We start from the raw sequence: 24,568 nt of genomic DNA, 5'->3' as shown, positions 1-24,568 counted from the left end.
TCCCAACCAGTCTGGTCTGAGGGAGTTCCAATCTTGTGGATCAATATGCAAACCGTTTGTATAAGACAGACACTCTCCCTACCCAAAAGTCGAAACAAAGCCAGTGTTTTGTTCCATCAGTTTATTTAAAATAGAACTTGCTACTTTGAAAACTGGTTTCATTTGCATTCATTTTTGCACATCCCACCGTTAAATCAGCAGGTCCCAGTTGCACACGAGCTATGTGTTGTTCCTAGAAGTTGGCCTATTACCCCTGGCTGATGTGTAGAGGCCCACTGCTGTTCTGGAAAGCAGGTGCTGCAGCAGTTCCCGGACCAGAGGCAACAGGCTGCCCAAAACCAGGGCAGCATAAACTGCTTGGCCTGGGGGTTTGGGAGAAGAGCACAATACTAGACTCAAACATTGAGGAAACAAGTGATCAAGAGCCTCCAAGAAAATGACACAGGCCTCTGTTATATTATCAGAAAGAAGTACTGGCATAATGACTGAGGCTCTCTGTACCTTTCTGCTACCACTGATTTGAGTATGGCCATCCACTTGCACCCTGTCCACCCCACCCCTGCAAAAAAAAAAGAGAGCATATGCTACTTAAAAGTATTATGAAAAGAACGTGGAATAATTTTCCTGTCAGCTTGCCAGCTATTTTCAATCATGGTACAGTCTAAAAACAAAAAAGTACAATCAAACACACTAATTTTATCTAGCATACAAAGCCAACCATTCTAAGCAGGCTATCTTAGCTGGCGATCAGCACTCTTTCCACCAGTCAGGAGCCCATGTTTATTGGGAAGGAGGGATAAATGGGGAGGGGGGGGAGAGAGGTGAGAGGCACAGGTTTCATCCCCAGAAAGTTGGGTGGGGGGGCATCATATGGGATGTTCTTGGCCTGGTTTCCAGTAAGACTGGGCTGCACCTGGTCCCTGCCAAAGGCTGTAGGGAAAGGCCTGGACCCGTTGTCTGGTGTTAATGGCAATGCTCCGTGATATCCACCACCACAGCCTTCTTCCAGCTGAAGAGGAAGTAGCCTGTCCCAGCGCCTGCTGCCACGGCAATGCAGAGGTAGCCATTGTAGGTCATGAAGATAAGCATAAGGAAGTAGCTGACCACCACCTGGACGATGTGCAGCGCGGTCTGGAAGAGGTGAGGGAAGCTCAGCATCTGTTGCCTGACCAATTAGAAAGAGAGAGAGAGAGAGAGGAAACATTCAGTACATGCTGGGTGGGTGGGCAAGGACTGACTACGAATGGCAGACTTTGGAACCAGAAAGGGATAAGATCTATAAATGACCTACAAACTGAAGGAACAAGGTGTAATAAGAAAGAATTAAACTGACACTTCTCTCACACATTTAGCATAGAATGGAGCCTGTCCCCCCTGCTGGAGAAGGAGCAGCCCACTTTGGTTCCTGACACAACAAGGCTGAAACCAACAGGGTGGAAGTTCAGCAGGAATAAATGTGAAGTCCTGCATTTAGGGACACACACACACAAAATCTGGTTGCAAGCATAGCATGTGGGAGACTGGAGTGGGTGCAGTGTACATGAAAAGGATCTAGGTGACTTGGTGGATCACAAGCTAAATTTAAAGGATGGTACAGAAACAACAACACTAGAGTAACGTAATCTTAGGCTGCAAAACATCCAGAACATGACAAATAGCGCTCATTCTATTCTGCATTGGTCAAGCCATGTTCTGGGTGCCAATTTTTAAGACACAAATTGACAAACTGGAGCATGCCCAGAGAAGGGCAGCCAGGATGGTAAGGTGTCTAGATACCAAGTATTATGAGGAATGGTTGAAAGAACTGGGAATGTTCAGCCTGAATTTGAGAAGATTAAGGAGAGGCATCATAGCCAACTTGATTCCTATGGCGGGAGTGGGCTTGATTCCTATTGCGCCAGAGGACAGGATGAGAACAAGAGTGGCATGGGAAACAGAGTGTAAGACTTGAGTTTGGGAGACCAGGGTTCAAATCCTCACTTAGTCACAATGCTAACTAGGTGACTATGGGTCAGTCACTGTCTCTCAGGGTTGTTGTGGGGAGGGAGAAGACCATGTATGCCAAACAAGATGAATTAGTGGACAGGAAGCAGGTATGGGGGTAAACGTTTGAGAGGGGTTGTATCCATTTAGGCTATACCCGAAGGAGACCGATTGAAATTAATGAGCCTAAGTTAGATGTGTCCATCAGTTTCAATGGGTGCTCTGAGTAGGATGGCTAACACTGGATATAACCTTGTGGAATAGTCTGCCTCAAGAGGTGGTGGACTTTTCTTTGTGGGTGGTATTTAAAACCATCTGCCAGGGATACTGAAGCTGCAACCTGCACCATGGACCCTGCTTTCTTTCATCTCTGATTCTACAGCAGCCTTCCCCAAACTGGTATCCTCCACAGATAATTTTGGACTCCTGTCTCCCATCAGACCCAGCCAGCATGACCCCAGTGGTCAGGTCTGATGGGAGATGTAGTCCAAAGCATATGGAGGGCACCGGGCTGAAAAAAAGCTGTTCTGTGAGATACCACAAGTATTGTGAGTTAGGTAAGAAAGGACCATGAACTGGCTATTCCCCTGTTGGGTTTCCCATGTTAAAGTCCCCTGTAGATGGAAAGAGCGTGCGTACCCAACTGTTTTGTGTGTCTCCATCAAGACTGTGCCATTTGGTCCAGGAACTGGCATGGAGTTGTAGCGGATGCTGACTTGCGACTTCCGAAGGAGGCTCTCTCGGGCAATCTTCAGGCCTTCGTAGAACATGGCCAGGAGGAAGATGGCCACAAATGCACCAGCCATTTCTAGCAGAGTGGGAAGGAGGAAAGTTCCTGGATCTATTCCGTGCTGAGATATCAGCACTCCAGTTAAGGTACAGTAAAAGTAAAGCACTCAAGTGATACTACAATCTGATTGGCTGAGGTTGTTACTTAGCAACATTGATTCCAGCATTAAGTTATTCAGAATGTGATATACCATTGAGCTATGGCCCATCCCCATTGTTAACATTTCCAAGGAGGTTTGGATAATGGAACAAGTCTTGATCTACCACACATAAATCAGTAAATCTAACAGTTCCCAAACTTTCTCCCCCATCTCCCCCACCTAAGAACCACTTGAAAATTGCTGGGGGTCTTGGCAGATTATTTGATGTTTTTTTTTTCCTGCCTGTTGCTGTATGTGGCCCAACATCCCCCACGCCTCCACCAGACTGTGGTTTGGGCAACAGATACTTTAACCCATCTCAGTGGCACCTAGTAAATCACTCACTCACCTCCAGCAGTGTTGATGACAAGCCCGGAAAACAGCAAAGGCACATTGTTATAACTAAAGTGGAAGGTCATATCCTGCACAAGAAACAAGGAGTCCATTTAATGCCACAATGCAGCTTTGTGAGTGGCAGGGTCTTTAGGCATCACAGTTTCAAACAGGTTGCATGGGACTAGAACCACAGAGACTGCAAATCCATTGGAGTGGCACCCTACTCACCCAGCCCCACCCCATTGCCTCCCTCTTTGCCAGCATGATCCAAGGGTGGTGAATGTGTGCATGTGAGAGAAGAGGGTCGTCAACATTTGCACTCTCCAGTCGCCATCTGCAGTCACCAGCTGAACTCCCAATTCATGAGATGGAAGGAGGCTCGTCTCAGAGAAACTTGCAGTTCCACTAAGGTTTGAAGACCCTCTGAAATTACCTGTCAATCGTTCAACATCATCTTGTTGTCAGGTGACCCAACTTCAAAGCTGACCTTCGTGTGGCTTGCTGCAAGTGCCAATTAGCAAGCCCTGCTTCAGGCAGGGGTCACCTTCACCAAAAAGTCACCGATCAGGATGCCACAGGGCTTGCCGTTAGTGTTGATCAGCACTTTGCTTAAAGTTTGGTGGGGCCACAAACAGGCCATGTGAGTGGCAGTCGGCACCCACAGAGTTGAAGAGTCTAAGTGGGATGTGCGTGCTGTTGCTTCCCTCTGTCCTTCTGGACCTGGACAGCTTTTTAGTAGATCTGGTGATGTTGCTGATATACCCTACCATTCAGAAAGCAGGAGTCAAATCCTACTTTCTGCAAGGTTCAAGTGCACAAGCAGCACATCTCTGCCTGCCCTACACCTGACATCCAATGTGGAGGCCTGGCAGGCCAAATTTGTCACACAGCTTCTGCACCAGAGGTATTGCTTGAGCTCTACTCACCATCATCATCATTCCTCCGTCATGCATATGCCCCGATGATGTCATGGCATGATGGTGTGCGTGAGGATCTGGGGTGGGCGTTGTTGAGCTATTCATATCATGGCCCATGTGCGCCATGTGATGGTTGGACATTTTGATCCCCAAGGAACTAGAGGGCAGGGGATGCTGTAGAAGCCTGGAAGACACACACACAATAGAAGACATTAAGAAGAGAGTACCTCTAGCGGAAGAGGCATGCCTGTAGCTAATCTTAAGAAACTTGGCCCTTAGACCAAGCCTAGGGATATTCTACACAAACACTGGAATGTTCATTACTCTTTTAATTTTTTTCGGAAAACCAAGTTTCCAGACCTTATAAGGATATGGAAATCAGTTCTGGAAGATTGCGCAATGCAAGAATAGCTAACATGTATATGGAGAAGTACATTCATTAAAAGTGCTTTTTATTTATATTCCATCATTTCCCCTCTCTGCTCCATTGTATCTCACAACCACTCTGAGGTTAGGCTGAAAGCCGGCGAGTGGCCCAAAGTCACCTGCAGCAGTAGTCTTCAACCTTTACAGACCTGGGACCCAACTTCAACTCAAGCATGCATTTGGGGACCCATTTCTTTTTATCCCCCCCCCCATATATTTATATGGTGATGCTGCTACAGTCTACTTTAGATCAGACCATGAAGCAGTAGTGGCTCGGTTCGTGGGCTGGTTAAACGACCCTTGTGGGCCACTTGTGACCCATGGGCCTTATGTTGCCGACCCCTGACCTATACTATAATAGACAGAGCAGTACAAAGCTATCCCATTCACCTCTTCCAGCTGTGAAGGGCAACAAGCCCATGGAAGAGTCCCTTAGTAGCTTGGCAGAAGGAATTGGCATTTAAGAACTGGAGAAGGAAAGGGTGTCAGAGGGTAGTTAAAAGCATGTAGCAGGCCGGGAACTATTCCGTAATAATTTCCAAGGCTGCCCTAGACATAGTAGAGCAAACAGGAGACTGCCCCGCCAAACTCAGTCTGCCCTCTGCCAGCCCCAGCCTGCCTCGTTACTTACATCCAGCCCAGACTCCTCCTCTTAAGTCTCAGTGCTGCCCTTGTAGAACTCAGAAGGGGGGGAAAGGCTGGACTAAAACTCACTCTACCTATCACTGATTCAGGCTCCACCTACTGATATTCTTCATAACATTGGTCCACCAGGCCCAATGAGCATCCTCCTACACTACACAGAGGACAAAAGAGAACCTGGTCACCTTGTAGCCAGACCCACAATTCTATGACGCGACAGGGAGCAGGAATAAGCAAAAATGGACATGCTTTTTATCAAATCTCTGCTTGGGAACTGCAGGAGTTATCCACAAACATCTACAAAGATAACTTTGTTGCTGCAGGGTTTAATTGTGCTACAGACCTATTTTAAATTACATCAACTCAAAAGTCAAATGCATGGAAACTTTCCCCTCTAATTGGCAACTGGGCGTTTTATGGGGAACAGATCTCTACAGTCACATTAGGTGAAGGCGTTGTCCAGCAGCAGAAAAGGACATCGGCTGCCCCCAGCCATCTAGTCCCCATTGCCAGAGCAACAGCCTCCCCCATGTCTTCATAATTTAATGAGGCGGGAGATGGTTAAGTGCACAGAAGGTTGGACTGAAATCTTTTTAATCTCATTGCCACGGATAATCAAATAGTCTCCAGGGAAAGAGAGAGAAAAGGTGTAGCTGTTTCCACAGGAGGAAAAGTGATAAGAAATCCAAGCAAGGAGATGTTTAAACGTTTACCATATAGTGGTCCAAACTATATAGTAGTTTGGTACTATAAAGAAGGTACTTTACAGGTACTGTAAGGAAGCTAGTAATGATGGACACTGGACACAAACTCCTGCCTCCCCCCTTTTCTGAGTCAGGAAAACTCAGCTAGATAATGGGGTTTTATGGTTTATAATGCCATGGCACTTCCAAGGAGTAATGTATTTGGGGAGTGGTGCAGGAAGAGAGCCATGTCCTTGCTCAAAGAAGCTCACAGCCTAAATTTCAACAGAGAGGGAAGAAGGAAGTCAAGAATAACAAGGAATTAATATTATCAAAGTCTACCACACGTTGGCTTTGTTTCAATTAGGGATGAGGACTTTCAGGGAATAAAGCAGAAGACTGACTCCAAGGAAAGTTATGAAGGAAGAAATGGATTGGTGGTGCCAGCGATTTTATATGTGTAAACCAGGAATGGGGAACCAGATAGTGGGCATCCCACTATCTTCCTGAGTTTTCCTCTTGAGATATTTTGTGAACCGCTCTGAGACCTCCGTGTATAGGGTGGTGTATAAGTTGAATAAATAATAATAATAAAATATATGTTAGGCACCTGCCATCTGTACTTTCCAGAAACAATTGAAGACTGTTTGTTTTCATCTTTGTTTCAACAAGAGGAAAAGGTCTCTGCCTAGGTGTTCATCCTGTGTTGCTTTTAAACCTATACACAGTTGTTCTGCTGCTTTTAAAATTATTTAAAATGGTTTTAAGAATGTATCCACAAATCACCTTGCAACGTTAATCCACAGATTAATAACTCTTCATTAAGGTGATGGGGAGTCCAATAACATCAGGAGGGCCACAGAATCCCTATGCATGGGGCAAACCAAGAAGTCTCCCAAGGGAAGTAATAGTACCACTGTATTCTGCTCTGGTCAGACCTCACCTGGAGTACTGTGTCCAGTTCTGGGCACCACAGTTCAAGAAGGATACTGACAAGCTGGAACGTGTCCAGAGGAGGGCAACCAAAATGGTCAAAGGCCTGGAAAGGATGCCTTATGAGGAACGGCTTAGGGAGCTGGGTATGTTTAGCCTGGAGAAGAGAAGGTTAAGGGGTGATATGATAGCCATGTTCAAATATATTAAAGGATGTCATATGGAAGAGCGTGAAAGGTTGTTTTCTGCTGCTCCAGAGAAGTGGACACGGAGCAATGGATTCAAGCTACAAGAAAGAAGATTCCACCTAAACATTAGGAAGAACTTCCTGACAGTAAGAGCTGCTCGACCGTGGAACTTGCTCACAAGGAGTGTGGTGGAGTCTCATTCTTTGGAGGTCCTTACGCAGAGGCTTGACAGCCATCTGTCAGGAATGCTTTGATGGTGTTTCCTGCTTGGCAGGGGGTTGGACTGGATGGCCCTTGTGGTCTCTTCCAACTCTATGATTCTATGATTCTAGGGCAGAAACAAGGGTGGAAACTATGGTAAAAGGTTGGAATGTTACAGTATCCAACCCAGCTCTGAATGACTTTCGATATGGTAATGGCAGCAGCAGTAGTGAGGCCCTCAGTCCCACTACCCTCACAGGCATGCTTGGTACAAACGTGGGAGACGGCATCCTCGGTGTCTGCTCCCAGACTTTGGAACTCCCTCCCTAGAGAAGCTAGACTGGCTCTCTCCTTGTTGTCCTTCTGCCAGCAGGTGATGACCTTCTTGTTCCAACAGGCTTGGGGGAATTGACTGCTTTTAATGAAAGTCTGGCGCTGTGCTGTTTTTATTGCAATTCTTGATACGGTTTTAATAGATTTTATATATGTATACATTTTTAATTTTATGAATGTTTAGTTGTTTTTAATTACTGTCTTTTCTATGTTTTCAACCCTTCTTGTTTTTTATCTGTAAGTTGCCTTGCGTAACGTCAGGCAAAAAGGTGGGTATCAAATAAGAATATACAATAGTAAGTAACTTAAGGAAAGAGGCGAGAGCCTCTTTCCTGCCCCACAAACATGCCAAGGCCCACAGCTTACATAGCAATACCAGATGCTCAGAGGTTTTCCAGCCACTGCAAAAGGAGATCCCTGCACAACATAGCCAGTCAAGTGCAGAAGAAGAGCTACAGCCCCCAAAGCAAAGTGTGCGGTTCTTGACAGGAAGCCAGTGGCTCAGCCTGAAAGCACTTTATTGTCTGCCGCAGGCAGGACTTCCAAGCAGCCCGGGCAACCCAAGTGAATCCTGGCAGCTGAATCTCAGGGCAGGGAGGGGCTGCACCTCTCGACACTGTGTCTGCTCTGCACATTAGCATAAATGATGAAAAAGCATGAAGATCAAGAGCTGAATGTGTTCCAGTGCTAGGCAACCTCCCCCGCTACAAGCGCACACCATGTACTCACATGCATATTAAAGGGTTGTGTATAGCTCCAAGGTTGCAACTTTAAATATAGAAACTGGTCCTTGAATGGCTGTGGCCTGGTGCAGAGCACACGCTTTGCATGCAGAGGGTCTCATAGAGCTATTGAGCTTGAAGGAATCTCTACACTTCGTAAATGTAGTACTACATACAGGGAGTCTGATAGATGTCCATCAAACCTCCGCTTACACTCTGTCTCACTGCCCAACAGATTGTAACATCAGGGTTCTTCCTAATGTTTATGTCAGAGATGGGAAACTAGCCTACAGTACAGCTGTTATTGGACTACAATGCTCATCACCCCTGGTTACTGTCTGGGCTGGCAGGGGCTGGTGGAAACTGGAGACCAACACTACCCAGAGTGCCAGAGGTTTCCCATCCCCAGTCTAAATAATTTTTTCTTCCAATTTGAACCCACTTGCTCAGGTTTATTCTCTCTGAATTTTGTCAACATATAAGTGGTATTTTGCAGCCAATGTTTAACATGTCCCACTGAACTTTTTTTTTTTTAACTGAACCAAATTCGAGGTTCTGCTCCTTGTCCCATTTGGGAAAATCAGCTACAAAGGTACCCATGACAGGGCCTTTTCAACAGTGGCACCTCCCCACTTGGAGATTTGTCAAGCCACTTCTCTTTTTTCATTTATTGAAAACTTTGTTTCAATGGTGTTTTGGCTGTCGCTACATTAACTTCTTTTTTAGATTCAGTTTTACCTGCCTGAGTCTTAAAAGTATTCCTATTTTATGAAGATTATTTATGCTTTTACAACACAAATCCCATGCAAGTAAGCCCTAGGAGGCACAAGATTGCAGCCTCCTACCGTGTTTTCCCTTTTTTAAAGACACCGTCTTATAACTTTTTTTCCTCAAAAAACAACAACACACGGTGGCTTATTTTCAGGGAGTGTCTTTTTTTTTAAAGTGCTGGTACAACTGGGTCCCACTGGCCCAGGACGCTCGGCGCTCTCTTCCGTGCACATTATAAGCACCACACTTTAGCCAACTGAGCTATCCAGGTTTTACTGTCAACCAGGCTGGCAGCAGCTCTCCAGGATTTCAAACTTGGGGGTACCTGGGGGTTAAACCTGGGATCCTTCTGCATACAGAGCACAAGGTGCTCTGCCACTCTGTTATGGTCTTTTCCATTTTCTGCCTCTTCTATTCTCTCCCTTTCCCCTCCTACTCATCCTGAGTCAAGAGCTCTCCTTCCTTGGAGGCTTTTAAGCAGAGGCTGGATGGCCACCTGCCTTGGAGACAGATGTGCACACAGGGGGAGGGACTTTGTGAGGTGGATTTAAACCTCGTAGGATGCCGGAGCAGGAGGTACACACGAAGCTGCCCACTGTCATGTCAGTGTAGGTGGGACCGCGTTGGTCACAGTCGAAGCACTTGCGATTGGGGGGAGGCTGCTCATCTCCCTCCTGCTTCCATGGCTTCGGAGGCGGCCGGGTGTGTGCGCGCGCGGAGGTATAGCGGCTGCTCCCCGGGCTCTCTCACGCTGGCCGGGGAATGAGGAGGGAGGCAGTGACCCGTCCCGCTCCGAGACGCTTGTGAGAGAAGCACAAGGGGGACGAGGCTTGTGCCCACGCCCCTGGCGCACGCGCGCAACCCCAACCGACGGACCAACGGAGGGGAGGGATGAAAGGGGAGCAGGGGGAGGGGAGCGGCTTCGGCCCTCAGTGAGGAGGCCGGGGTGGCTGAATGACGAGACGAAGCAGAACCTTTTCTCTGTCCGGGGGGGGGGAGAGACGCGCGCGCAAACACACAGAGACGTGCACACACACACACACACAGAGGGAGAGAGAGAAAGACGCACAGGGAGAGAGAGAGACGTGCACACAGAGGGAGAGAGTACAGCTGCAGCGCTGACAAAGCACGAAGCAGCGCTGCACTTAGCACTTAGGGGAAGATGGCCGGGGAGGGGGGCTGCGGGGTCAAGGCAACGTGTGAAAGGGAGGGATGGCGAGGAAGAAGTGGGGAGTGAACTGATCGGGGCTTTAACATGCCCGCACGCGCAAAAGGGAGGCTCGGAATGTGGAGATCGGTTCTGGCTGCTTCTCTTAAAGTGTGCAAGCAACGAGCCTCTCTCTCTTTCCTCCTGCCGCTCGTGCCCTTGGTGCTCTGTGCAACGCTGCTTCACGCTTTGTCAGCACCGCCACTTCCGGGCACCGACCCGATCCGACAGGCTTCCTTCTCCTGCCGTGGCCGGCATTGCAGGAGCTGGGTCCTGCTGGCTTGTGCTCCATGCAGCACTGCTGCATGCTTTATCGGCACTGCAGCAGCCACCGCCGCTTCCGGGCACCGACCCGACCCGGCAGGCTTCCTCCTCCTGTTGCGGCCGGCATGCTGGGTCCCGCTAGCTGGTGCGGAAGTATGGCTTATTTTTGGGGTATGTCTTATAGTTCTCAAATGCTTAAAAACCCTGCCATTGCTTACTTTATGACTACGTATTTTAAAAGGGGAAACACGGTAGGGGAGTGAACCTCTGACTTTTCCTGCTACAGTCATACCTCAGTTTAAGTACACTTCGGTTTGAGTACTTTCAGTTTAAGTACTCCGCGGACCCATCTGGAACGGATTAATCCACTTTCCATTACTTTCAATAGGAAAGTTCGCTTTAGGTTAAGTACGCTTCAGGTTAAGTATGGACTTCCGGAACCAATTACACTCATACTTCGGGTTAAGTACGCTTCAGGTTGAGTACTCCGCTGACCCGTCTGGAACAGATGAATCCACTTTCCATAACTTTCAATAGGAAAGTTCACTTCAGGTTAAGTACGCTTCAGTTTAAGTACTCCGTGGACCGTCCGGAATGGATTAATCCACTTTCCATTACTTTTAATGGGAAAGTTCGCTTCAGGTTAAGAACGCTTCAGGTTAAGTAAGGACTTCCGGAACCAATTACAGTCATACCTCGGGTTAAGTACGCTTCAGGTTGAGTACTCCACGGACCCGTCTGGAACAGATTAATCCACTTTCCATTACTTTCAATGGGAAAGTTCGCTTCAGGTTAAGTACGCTTCAGGTTAAGTACAGACTTCCGGAACCAATTGTGTTTGTAAACCGAGGTACCACTGTAAAACCAAAAGCCTGAGCAAACAGGCTCAGCGCCCCAAAGCTGACAATGTTGGTACCAGGCCAAAACCAAATCAAATATCCAGTGGACAAAGTGTCCTGCCCAGATCTCACTCCTTCCTCAGGGCCAGCAGAATCAGAACAAGTTTTTTTAATTTAAAAAAGCCACCACCCCCCACATACACATATAGACATAAGAATTTTTGTTTTATCTTATACAGGATGTGTAAACCACCTAAAGCAACCCCACTTCAATAGCAAAACTGCAGGGGAGATTCAAAACCAGTTTTGTTGCACAGCCCATCAGCTGTTCAAAAGGAAAAAGTCCTACTGGGTCTAAGAAAACACTTGGGCGAGTCTAAGTAGGGCTTTGGATTTCAGCCAACAATGTGCAGTTGTAAAAATAGATTTGAACCAAAACCCTTAAGATTAAATAATAATAATAATTGAGTGGCTAACAAGCTTTACTGCAGCACACATCCAATAGTTAACAGCAAAACGGGGGGGGGGGCTCGTTTAATTTCATTGCACACAGGTGGTGTAGTGACAATAAAGGCTTATTTTAATTTCAAAATCTCTTAAATCAAAACACTACACTGCTAAGGAGATTATAGCACCAGGAAGCTTCCCTCCTCCAACATGTACCTGTTCAAGGAAGTACAAATCAAAATGACTTTCCTTCTTACCCAACACTTACAGATGCAGAGCACTTACAAATGTAGAATACAATATTTTTTAAAAATTCAACACTCACATATCCCTCTGCCCTTTAATCACTGCCCTCAGGTCTTCCCAGAAGAACAAGAGTTAAACATCACGCTTCTTGGGTTTCCATTGTGACCAGGTTGTTCAACAAACATGTAACCTTTCCCCTCCCCACCAGATCCCAGGTTTGGAAAAATAGCAGCCGTGCAATGAGGCAGATAACAAATGGTTTGCCACATTGGGATGTTCCCATCTTGCAGCAATTCCACATGAGCAGACAATGCTAGTTAGGAATGCTCTCCAGATTGTAGTGAGATACAGCTACTGTTTCTGGTGCTCTGATCCATCCCATAAGCAGACAGCATAGTCCACAGCTCAGACACACATACGTAAATTATTCCCCTTCTACCTCCCAGGACAAATGATATAAACTTCAAACAAATGCTGGGGAGCATCTAATTAGCCCTCTCTCCTTGTTAACCGGAACAAATTCCCTGCTACACATGCAGAGTTAGAAATAACAGCCAATACATACAGGTGAGACAGAAGCTGGCAGGTAAACACAGTGTTAGGGGTTCTTACCTCTGAGCCAAGCTTTTTTCAGACTAACCTTCTGCCTGCTAAAGAGAGATGAGGGACCCCAGAGCTGTTCATTCACACTCTCTCTTGCCAATTGCAATGGATACTCTTAATCTCAACATCATGAGACCAGAATGCTGCTCCCAGTTTATTCAATTTCCTGACATCCTTTTGCAAGTATTAACCACTTCATCTCCAAAGTAAATACCACCACATTTCAAGCCCTGAACCTCAGCAGTTTGCAAAAAGGAGTTGTTGAGGGGAAGAATATTCATGGAAAGAGCCACAACAGGATTTGATCCAAGTGTTTGCCCAGGCTGCCACAAATATTCAGAGAAATGGCAAGCAAAGAGCGGTTGCAATTTTATATCCAGACACATACAACTCATACGTTCAGTCTCCTCCTCTTCTCCTTTTAAACAAACAAACAAACAAACAAACAAACAAACAAACAAAGGACCTCATTATCTCGCTTCTTCTCCTTATCACTGCCTCTGTTTGGTTGTAAACCTTTGCTCTCTCTGTTTACCCTGCTCTTCCCTATACCCTCCCTGAGTTGCCTTATTTTTCAAATTTGGGTTGCAAACCAGGCTCACTTGGCAAACAAGCTGATTTATGGCTTATGATTTACTGGGTCTGTGACTGAATAATAAAATATGTATTGGTGGCTTACGACAACTTCGTAAGCCACCAATACATAGGTCTCCGAAGTTGCGCTCCGTGCCGGGGGGTGCAGGCGCGAGAGGCGGCGGCGGGGGACAGAGCAGAATCGCAGTGGGCGCTGTTTGACCCTGCCTGTCTTCCCCGAGCCAAGGGGAAGACAGGCAGGGGCAGCCGCCACACCGCCACGTTTCGGCTCCGTCCCCCCTGGCAAAGGAAGATTAGCTGTCAGTTTCCCGTGCTGACAGCTGATCTTCCTTTGCCGCTTTCTATGGCCGCACTTCGTAAGACGAAGCAGCGGTCATAGAAAATTTTGCTGTCTTACGAATGCCTCGCACAACGCAAAACTCTTTCGTCTAGCAAGTTTTTTGTTGTGTGAGGCATTCGTAAAGCGAGGCACCACTGTAATTGGACAGTACAGAAGCATGACCTTGTGAGTCATTTCTTATAGCGGCACACTACTTTTATTAGGCCTTTTATATGTGTGCATGCACATTTATGCAGCTAGAGACCAAGTTCCATGGGCAGGAAGTTGAAGCTAGCCACCCTATTGGCTACTCCAAAAGCTTGAAATCAGCTGCCAGCGCAGAAAGTATTTATGATGGGACAATTATCACAGCAACAACATACTTGACAGGCAAGTCACACCCAGCTGCATTGAAACATCTAGAGGTCTACGTTCACCGGAGGTACAGGTTTTACAACTTATCCTGCCAGTGAGGTTATCTTTAAGCTTTAAAAAGAAGTTAATACTATTAGGATCATGTTTCTGCATGTTTATAATCATGAAGTTGATAAGGATTTTGCTCAGTCGTGTTTGTTTTGTTTAATGTCTCTCCCACACTCCAATCCCACAGTTGAAAATTTTGCTATTTTTAGCACAGATTCAAGTATTTGGAGAGCACTGCCTCTACTCCTGGGAACCTGAGGTCAGGGGTCAGAACACAGAAGCTCATGAGTGTTCAGAGGTAGCTTATAGCTTCTCTAATGTGTGATGCAGCTCAGATTCAATTCTGGAGATAACAGTCTCCCACACTGTATCTGAAGAAGTGTGCATGCACACGAAAGCTCATACCAAAATATAAACTTAGTTGGTCTTTAAGGTGCTACTGAAGGAATTTTTTTATTTTGCTTCGACTCAGACCAACATGGCTACCTACCTGTAACCATCCCACACAACTGTTTTTCTCACTTAATCCTTCTAGAGCTGAGATGAGGGACCTGTGATTCAACAATATGGGATGATCATGAGAGTTATGGTCCAATATGTGGAGAACCAGAGGTTCTCGCACCTCTGCTCTGGAAAATCAGATCAAGGTCCACCTGGTTGAGACCTCCTCATCTAACAGTATCCAAATAGGTATTCCAAAGCTCACAAGTAGTGACTGGAGACAACAATGCATCCCCAAATCCCCTTTTTATTCTCCATATAATGCTTTCCTGGCAATGTGGCTCACAACCTTAAAAAGACAACAAAGACTGAAGTGGCCTCAATCCCAATATTAACCCCTAATTTCTTTCAAACCTCAAAGGCAACTGGTCTATATATTACTGCAATTAGCTCATTGTCAGTAAATAATTCCTCCTCCTCTCCCAGGTGGATGAAAATTAGTACATCCTACAGCAGTGTTCCCCAGACAGCAAAAAAATACTGTTGTGTTTTCTTCCGATCTAAGACACAACCAATCTAAGACACAGCAGAAGCTCCTCCTCCTCATCTGCTCACATTGGAAGAGGTAGAGGATTCAGACATTATAGTGCAGCACCACATACTCTACTCTCCAAACAATGAGCAAGCACTGTAGCAAACTTTCCTGACCTAGCCCAGGGGATCATTGAGGGTAGACTGCTGCATTCACTCTTCCCATTTGGAAAGAAGCAGCATAGACCAGGCAGGAAGAATGAGGACAGAAAGGAACAATATCTGACTTCTTGAAACCAAAAGAGGACAGGCTTTTCAGGCCACACACCAAGACGTTCTGCACCAAAGAGTGTGCTTAGCATTTGAGAGAAACATAGGACTTACTTATACAAAGTCAGAACATTGGTCCAGCTAGCTTAGTATTGTCTAGACTTGACTAGCAGAAGGCTCCCCAGACTCTTGGACTGATGTCTCTCTGAGCCCTACCTGAAGATGCCTGCTACTGAGCTACAGCCCTTCCTCAGACAGGTCTCCTCCCAGAGAGGAGCTTGTGTAAGGTGCAAGGTGGATCCAGGTAAACAATAAAGCCATGCCAACCACACTACAGGGCAAAGAGCAATATTGTAAGAGATTCAAACCCCTCTTCCCTCAGCAGATCATCACTATTATTTCCTGTTATTTACAGTTATTGAAGCAGGTCCATTGCCCATGCTGACCCCAAAAAAGATGGTAAACCTGCTTACAGTGGGGTTCTGCCAAAAGTCACTGCAGCATCAGAAGAAAACAGGAGTAATGGTTTTGGTCCCCTCACCCAAAAGAAGCGCCGCAACCCTTTGGCTACAGGCAACTGTTGTGCAACTTTGAACTCTGGAACAGCACCTAACTTTGTCTTGGCATGATAAGGCCAGTGGGCTGGCAGATTAGAGCCTTTGACGTAAGTCCATTGCTTGCTGGGGCAGGTGTCTGTGGGGGCCAACAGCCAGGAGCAGTGAATACTGCCAGTGAAATCTGGATGGAGGAACACATAACGGAAGATAGTGTGTACTGACAGTTTACAGAAAAGTCAGAAACATAAGGAGAAGTGTGGCAAGGTGGGAGAAATGAGGCATTAAGTTTCATTCAGAGTTGAATGGCAATGTACCCCCACAGCATCTTATACACTTTGTACAGCAAGAACATAGGACTGAGCCAGACCATTGGTCCATCTAGCTAAATACTGTCTACCCTGAGTGGCAGTGGCTCTCCAGGGGTTTAGGCAGAACTCTCTCCTAACCTTAACTTGGAGGAGCTGCTGGAGATTGAACCTGGGATTTTCTGCATGCAAAGCCAATGCTCTCCCACTCAGTTATGGCCCTTTCCTGTGTTGTAAAGATTCAGCACACAGCCAAATGTATGTAAACCCACTCTTTATTTTAGTATAGCACCTAGCAATTGTAGGCATCATCGGGTATCAAAACCAGGAAGGACCTCAGCCAAATGGAACAATGAGCAGTTTGGTTTGTGTTAGGTGGGTCCTTCTCATCCCCTAGAAAGAACAGCAGACAGGCAGACTCTGTATTTTGGAAGATTATTCAATCTGCCAAAATACATATTGTGGGTACGGAGCTCTGGGATGGGGGGGTAGCCCTGTTTAGGGAAGTTTTTAATCTGTGATATTTTAATGTGTGTTGGAAGCCGCCCAGAGTGGCGGGGGAGACCCGGCCAGATGGGCAGGGTATAAATAAAATATTATTATTATTATTATTATTATTATTATTATTCAAAGGTTATTGTCTTTGAACATTACCCTCAATCAGGTGAGCAGCTGATTGGAGGAGGGCTGGGCGGGAGGGAAGATATAGTGGTAGCTAGGCCATGTTGTGACAACATGCTGTGCATTTGGTCATAAGAAAGATATTGAAGTTGTCAAAGATAAAGAATTGCATACAGTATATGGCACAGCCGGTGGGAAATGCAGCTCGCCCTTCCCACTAGGAATCCAAGCTACGTGGTCCCCAGAGGACTCATAGTTCAATGTAAGAGCTGATTTTTCGCATGCAGGAATTCCCAGGTTAAGAGGGATATCAGGTAGATGGGAAAGACCACTACCTGAGGTCTACCAGAGCCTGCTGCCAATGAGCACAGGGAAAGACTGAACTCTTGTTTGGCGTCAGAACAAGAAAGGTTTGCAAGTTCCAATAATCTAGTTTCCTGGCTTTCTTAAACATGTAATGCTTTTCAAGAAATCCTGAATAGGCCAGCAGGGGTTGGGGGCTTCCTTTCTCCCCATCTGCTTCCCCATTTCACAGCTGGCAGGAGACCAGCTTTCCACCCCTGCCAACAATCCCTCAACAGATCAAAGTTTCCACACAGCCGCTTTCAATGGCACTGACATGCAGCATCCAGACCCACTGTGTATACCTGGAGGATAATTATTAACTCCCCAAAGCTGCTTCAGCTTCACAGTCTCTTCTTCGAAGCCATCACCCCCACGGAGGAGACAAGCTCATTCTGATAGAGATATTTGGGGAGGTGGCAACAGAAGCAAAAAGAGGGGGTGCAACTAACCAAAACCAAGTCAGCCTGCTTCCTCAATGTACCACTATTTCTAGCAATTAAAGATTCTGTATGACATGTGATTAAGCACTGCTAGCCTAGAAAGTCATATGACCCAAACCACAGACTACTCTAGATTAAGAAAAAAACAGTTTTCTGTATGGAAGCCTCCATACAGGCATGGGTAAATGACACTGACAAGGGACAAGAAGAGATCAACTTTAAGGCACATGAATATAGGCATGTGACGCACATTTGTGAGTGACTCTCTGTATGGGTCGCTTGTGGGATTTGCAACTGTTTTCTAGCTGTGGACCCTATGTTCAAGTAACACCCACTCTGAGGAGAGGTGCCAAGATTTTACAATGAGAAGAGAATCATTCCTCTGGAGTCAAGGCAAGCCTTTTCGTATTATCACTGTGTACTCTCAAGGTTTTCTCCCACCCTACTGCCAAGTAAATTAACTACTGAACAGACTAGGGGTGTTCAGAAGGTGGATTGGAATCTACTAGTAGATCTCTGAGTAACTTGCAGTTGTTCGACGAGGTGTTTTGTTTTGTTTAACAAACAACTATTCTTTCCATAAGAATAAGCTGCTGAAATGAAAAAAGCTGAAGGCTAACCAGGAGGACTGTGAGCTCAGTTCAGTTCTTGTACTGAGAACAAATCCCTAGGTTCAAAATGCACTTAGACACATGCCCTTTAAATCTTGTGTATCTTTTGCATCTGACTCTGGTTGATAGATCCTGAGATTGTGGGGGAAAAGAAAAGAAAGAAAAAACCAAGAGGGGAGGACATTCACCTAAGTTTTATTCAGAATAGACCCATTGAAATTAATGAAATTAGGTCCATTAATTTCAATAGCTCTACTCTGAGTTTAATTAAGTTTAACTTTAATTCACACCACCCAATCCAACAAACATGAAGTCAATTCTGGGGTAAGCAGACTAGTCAGCACAAATTAAGACTGTCCCTTCTTATCAGAAACAGGCCTGCTTTAGATGCCACTGCAAGAAAATTAAAATGTTTAAGCAGCAAAAAGCAGAAGCACCTAGGCTAATTACCATGGTTTATCCTCTATGAAGCTTTACATGGTCTGTGACCATAGTATTTCATAGAATTGTAGAGTTGGGAGGTACCTCAAGGGTCATCTAGTCCAACCCCTTGCAATGCAAGAATCTCAACTAAAGTAGGGCTGCCATATGTCCAGGAATTGTTCATAAAATGGTGTCTGGACATTTTTTTGCAGAATCGGCAAAATGTCTGGGAAAACCTGGACGTATGTCAAGTTGGGCTATTAAAAAAACCTCTTAAAAAATCTAAGAAACGCCCCCCAAAAGAGAGATGTTCCCAAAAAAAGCTCAGCAACTTTGATTCAAAGAAAAAAAACAACTCAACAACTCTGTCCAGATTTTTACCATTGGGAATATGGCAACCCTAAGTAAAGCATCTAGCATCCATGACAGATGGTCATCCAACCTATGCTTAAAAATTTCCAAGGAAGAAGAGTCCACAACCTCCCCAGTGTGTCTGTTCCACTGTTGAACAGCTCTTACAGTCAGAAAGTTATTCCTGATGTTGGAATCTCCTTAAGCCACTGGTTCAAGTCCTACCCTCCAGACCAGGCATCCCTAAACTTCGGCCCTCCAGATGTTTTGGACTACAATTCCCATCTTCCCCAACCACTGGTCCTGTTGGCTTGGGATCATGGGAGTTGTAGGCCAAAACATCTAGAGGGCCGCAGTTTGGGGGTGCCTGCTCCAGACCATAAAACAAGCTTGCTCCGTCTTCCATATGACAGTCCTTGGGATATTTGAATATGGCTATCACATCTCTAAGTTTCCTCTTTTCCAAGCTAAATATACCCAGCTCCTTCCAACTGTTCCCCCGAAGTCTTTGTTTCCAGACCCTTAATCATCTTGGTTGCCTTCCTCTGCACATGTTCCAGCCTGTCAATATACTGAGTGTGGTCTGACTAAGGCAGAATGGGGCTGTTGCTTCCCTTGATCTGGACACTATATTTCTGTTGATGCAGTCTAGAATTGCATTAGCTTTTTCGTTGCTGCATCACACTGTTGACTTATGTTAAGCTTGTGGTTCACTAAGACCTTTTCACAAGTGTCTCCGATCTTTTATTTGTGAATCTGGTTCTTCCCACCTAAGTGCAGAACCCTGCATTTGTCCCTATTGAAATTCATTTTGTTAGTTTGGGTCCAGTTCTCCAATCTGTTAAGGTCATCTTGAATCTATTAGCTACCTGTCCCATTTGGTGTTATCTGCCAATTTAATGAGCATCCCCATCAATTCCTTCACCCAAGTAATTTTTAAAGACATTGAATAACAGCGGACCCAGGAGAGAACCCTTTGGTACCCCACTTGTCACATTTTTCCAGGATGATGATTAGTGAGCACTCTTTGGGTTCGGTCAGTGAACCAGTCAACAGTTACCTCATCCAGCCTACATTTTACCACCTTCTTTGCAATAATATCATGGGGAACTGTCAAAAGCCTTACTGAACTCAACTTCCGAGGAGGAATGATGGCAGACTAGTTATCAGCTGCTGACACTCCTTTCAGCACAGATCATGATGACGTGATTAAAGCCAACCAAGGCGTATTGACAAAAAACCCTTTTGAGATAAGGGGGTCAGGGATAAACCTCTCATAAAATATTCATCACACTGGGAACAAAGAGGTTTTGGGAGGTGGAGAACTGTCTTGAGGAGTAACATTAATGAAGTCCACACACTGCATAATAGATCTTGAATTAGGCCACTAGGTCGGCAATACCTCCTTCTTTTAACTATTCACGAAACTAGAAGAACAAATTGGATTCTCTATCTATTTGCCAGCTAATTAGTGTCCAGAAAAATAAATGAACTGCTGGAAGATAAACAAGCATTAACTAACAAGCTAAAATAGACCAAAAAGCTTACCTTAACTATGGATGGCTTCAAAAGTTTACAACTGAAGAGATAGCTCTTATCCTGTGTAAAATTTACAATCTATACCATCTGTAATTCTCCGTTGCTTGTGTGCTCAGCCCTGCTCCTGAACACCTAAGCATAAGCTCCAACTCCTGGCAGCAGATTGATGATTTCTGTACACTGCCAAGAAAGAAAAGAAATGGACTGTTTAGTCAATAGGAATACCACCTTTAAGAACTCCAGGGACATGGGCAGGTACATAGTAAAAGGAGGAAAGTTGCCCTCATGTTGATATTTATTTTGTGCCCTCTTCTCATGAAAACACTCTCGATCTGGCAAATACACAGTCCAAGGTCAAATGGATAGCACAGTGACTGGAATCAAACAGCTAGAACAGGGCAATGTGGTTTCTGGGATTTTTTTTTTTAAAAAAACAGTGTACGTGCTCTAACAAAGGTGTGAAGAACCTTTGCCCCACCCCCAGAGGTTGCTGAAGTACAACTCCCATTATTATTGTTCATTGTGCATGCTTGCTAGGGCTGATGGGAATGCAGCAACATCTGGAGGACCAAAGGTTCCCCCACCCCTGCATCTGGGGTGTGCTTGCTTCCTACATCAGGGCAAGGAGTCAGACGTGCTCTTGTGAGTGAGTTAAGTCTGAGGCCTTCTTCTGACATTAGAGCTGCAGAGGGGTAGAAATAATTACTCCCTCCCCAGTCCCAAACATGGTCAGAAGCCTACAGCTTACTTTAGCTCTGCACTTGCTGGGTGTGAACAGAGAGCCAAAACAAACCTCTGTCTTACCTTTCTGGCTCTGAGCTGGAGGAAGATGATGCAGGTACAGAGACAGGGAAAGATACCACACCCTTGCATCTTTGTCCTTCATCTTGCACTGTGTTGCAGTGCAGCAGACCCTTTGTAGCAAGGGCATGTTCTGGTGACCACAAATTGTGAATTGGCTACCCAGGCCACACAAACTTTACAAGCTTGTTATAAGACATTGAAGAAAAATCAGCAATGCTTCTGTTCGCTGATTCCTGGAACTTTCTTGAAATGTAGGCTTCAGCTGCAAACATTACTGGAGCAGTGTATGGGAATGAAAGGCACACCACTTGTTCAATGCAAGAATTAACCTCAAGAGATGATCCCAGAGCTGGATTATTTTCTATGACATGCCATGGGTGTTTAGAGTAAGATGCATCACCAAACCTTTTAAATCCCACATTATTGGCTACACCAGCTCAGTTTCCTCTTCAGCTATTTGTCCGATCTAACCAATATCTTTTAGGATTTGAATGAGTACAAAGAATTTGAATCTGCTGTTTCTGGTGATGCAGTTTTCAAAGACACAATTGACAGGGAAAATACAGCTGGCTTATAAACTCTCAAGTTTCAAATCACATTTTGAGAAGGACTCTTATTACAGAAAGTTTTTTTTTTTACAAAGTTAATCTCCAAGAGTGTAAAAGCCTTTTTCAAATCAGTTCTTAATTCTTCTGGGAGACGTGCCTAGCCAACTCTCCACACAAAGGCATTCTAAACCAGGAGATCCTGGACAACAGCCCAGAAATGGAACCTGAGGCACAGAAGAAAATAACTAAGGGTGCATTTCTGGGCAGAATGAATTAGACTACACCAGCAAAAAATGTTTCCTACTCCTTAGTAGTCAGCAGCACTCATGACAGTTCAAGCCTGAGAAGCTCTAGGTGCCACCTTCACACTTCTTGGAGCCTGGGAAACCAGATGCCTGGAATACTTATCCACCTACCCCTGTCCGCCTATCTAGGAAGTGCCCTACAACACTGCCACCTCCAAAGCAAGGGTGGCAAAAAACATTTCACACAAGCCACTAGACATAGAAAAGCACTAGAGCCAAAAGCACTAGGAAAGCACTAGACATATCAAGAGATCCAACGCACCCTGGTCACCATTTGTTTCAGCTCCTGCCATCGGGACGGAGATATAGAACTATGCAGGCAAGAACGAGCCGTCTCAGGAACAGTTTCTTCTCTAGAGCGATTTTGGCCTTAAATGGAAAGCCTGGACTTTGAAGTCATCTTATTTTACTTGTTATTTGTATTATATTTACTGATTTTAATTAGGTTTTGTAATTTTGGATTATGCGGAATGCTTTATCTGAGTGGATGTAGCAACCGAGTAATTTTGTTGTTCCCACAAGGGGACAATGACAATAAAGATATCTTATCTTATCACTCCTATACAATACAGATTTATTGATTTATTTGTATTTTGAGCCTGTTTGTCTTCCAAACCAGCAAACACTTCTTCACCAGCTTGGAAACTGAGATTCTTTCTAGCCCAGTCTTGAAAAACCTAAAAAGAAAAATCCCTCAAGAAACTGTTTGGACATAAAAGAACTAGAGAGTTACATCGCTTCCTAGAATTGCACTTTGGAAGGCCTGCTGGTCATAAATACACACTTCCCCATTCCCATATAACATTAACCTCTAGTCCAGCTAGCTCAACATTCTCTACTACCACTCTCCTTTCTCATTTGGCCTCTGTCTCTCGCCTATCATTCACTCTCATGTTCTTTTCCTTAACCCACCTCTTCATCCTGTCACCCATTCCCGTTCAGTCCCCCAACACTTTACAAATCCCATTTAAATACAACACACTCACACACAAACAATAATGGCTTTCAGAGGCAAGCAACAGCTACTAGCCATGATGCCTATGTCTTCCCTCCACTGTTGGAGGCAGTCTGCCTCTGAATATGAGCTGCTAGGATTCACAAGTGGGGAGCACTGTTGTTGAACTCAGCTCCTGCCTGCAGGCTTTCCATGAGGACATCCATCTGGTTGGCCTCTGTCAGCACCGAAAGCTGGATTAGATAGGCCTTTGGCTTGATGCAGCAACGGAGTTCTTCTGCCCATCTTCTGCTTTCACCCATCCTTGCTCTTCTTCGCTGAATTAATTTTATTTTTATTTATTATTCCACAGTTATTAGTGACATTTTTGCATTCAGGTACAGTACCTCAAAGCAACTTCACAGTAAAACAACTGAGGCTGTGAACACACTACATTGTTAAAGCACACAATTCCCTCTCATCACAAAAGAATGTTGGGAACAGTAGTCTGTAAAGGGTTTGGGGAACTTGAAGGGGGGAAATGTGATTTAAATGTATGTTGCATTTGCAACCAGGTTGCACAAATGCCACACATTTAAAACACATTCCCCACAAAGAACCCTGGGCACTACTTTAGTTTAACGGTGCTTGGAACTGTAGCCTAGTGAGGGGTACACTACGATTTCCAGGGTTCTTTGGGGGAAAGACACATGCTTTAAACGCATGGTGTGTATGCAGCCAGCCTGGGAACTCAAGTTTAAGGGTGCTGGGAAATGTAGCTCCATGAGGAACAAACTACAATTCCCAGGATCCTTTGGGGGAGGGAAGCATGTGCTTTGAATGTTACTTAAGTGTACTGTGTGGCACATGCACCCAAAGGTTATGAAATCAGACGAAAGCAATAATAAACAAGAACTAAAATGCCACATCGGAATACAACGGCACTTCCCACCTCCCGAGCCCCAGCCTCCCGCCTTTCCCGCCCTCGTCTCTCCTGCCCTCTGCCTCCCCCTCGGAATCCTGCCCTTCTTCACCCCCGTTTCATTCCTCCTTTTCACCCTCAGGCTCCCTCCGTTCCCCTTGCTCCTCTGCCACTTAGGATTTATTAATCATTCTTGAGGTAACGATGATATTTGTTTTATTATTTTTCACGGTTACCATATAGATAGAGGAACACATAAAATTGGAGTTGTTTCCAGTTATCTTCGCTCCCTGCCTCCTCGTCCACCTCCCTCAGCCTTCCCCCCGGATGAGGCGCCGGCACCGGCACCCGCCTCGTATTCGCTCCCTGCGCTCGCCGCCTACCTGCTCCTTCTTCGCCTTTTCCTCCTTCCCTCGACCTCCTCAGACGTGTCCCTTCTTCGCCCGGCGAGCGGAGGCGCCACCTCACTGGCCAGCATCGAGCGAGCGTCACACGCCCTCCCGCCTCCCTCTCCCAGAAACCAGCTTCCCATTGGTCCAGCCGTGTCCCCCTCCCTTTCTGTCAAACATAAGAGCCCCGCCGCTAAAATCGCGGCAGCGGCAGCAGCAGTAGCAG

At 45.6% G+C, this 24,568-nt stretch overlaps 1 protein-coding gene across 8 annotated transcripts; it reads right to left on the bottom strand.

Moving 5' to 3' along the window:
- Window positions 1–106: 106 nt before the first annotated feature.
- Window positions 107–24,415, bottom strand: SLC31A1 (solute carrier family 31 member 1). Of its 8 annotated transcripts, none has more exons than XM_035112661.2 (6): window positions 24,337–24,415; window positions 20,450–20,620; window positions 4,175–4,349; window positions 3,262–3,334; window positions 2,623–2,791; window positions 107–1,165 (listed from the first exon to the last, which is right to left on the bottom strand). In XM_035112661.2, exons 3-6 carry the CDS (start codon window positions 4,304–4,306, stop codon window positions 964–966), a joined length of 576 nt encoding a protein of 191 aa, XP_034968552.1. In that variant the 5' UTR covers window positions 4,307–4,349; window positions 20,450–20,620; window positions 24,337–24,415; the 3' UTR covers window positions 107–963. The 8 variants fall into 8 exon arrangements, with proteins under 8 accessions (XP_034968552.1, XP_034968553.1, XP_060126594.1 ...); XM_035112662.2 differs by lacking the exon at window positions 24,337–24,415 and adding an exon at window positions 23,084–24,000; XM_060270611.1 differs by lacking the exon at window positions 24,337–24,415 and adding an exon at window positions 21,245–23,059.
- Window positions 24,416–24,568: the final 153 nt, after the last annotated feature.

This window comes from Zootoca vivipara, chromosome Z (genome assembly GCF_963506605.1).
Source record: "Zootoca vivipara chromosome Z, rZooViv1.1, whole genome shotgun sequence".
NCBI classification, from domain to species: Eukaryota; Metazoa; Chordata; class Lepidosauria; order Squamata; family Lacertidae; genus Zootoca; species Zootoca vivipara.
The sequence above is the reverse complement of the archived record's forward strand: the minus strand, read 5'-3'. Positions and strand labels throughout refer to the sequence as shown.

Excerpts from the sequence above, each read along its gene's own strand:
- SLC31A1 (XM_035112661.2), bottom strand. The coding sequence starts at position 4,306 with ATGTCCAACCATCACATGGCGCACATGGGCCATGATATGAATAGCTCA. Across the intron at positions 2,792-3,261 it reads TGTCATCAACACTGCTGGAG|AAATGGCTGGTGCATTTGTG; the intron begins GTGAGTGAGTGA and ends CCACTCTGCTAG. Across the intron at positions 1,166-2,622 it reads GAGACACACAAAACAGTTGG|GCAACAGATGCTGAGCTTCC; the intron begins GTACGCACGCTC and ends CTAATTGGTCAG.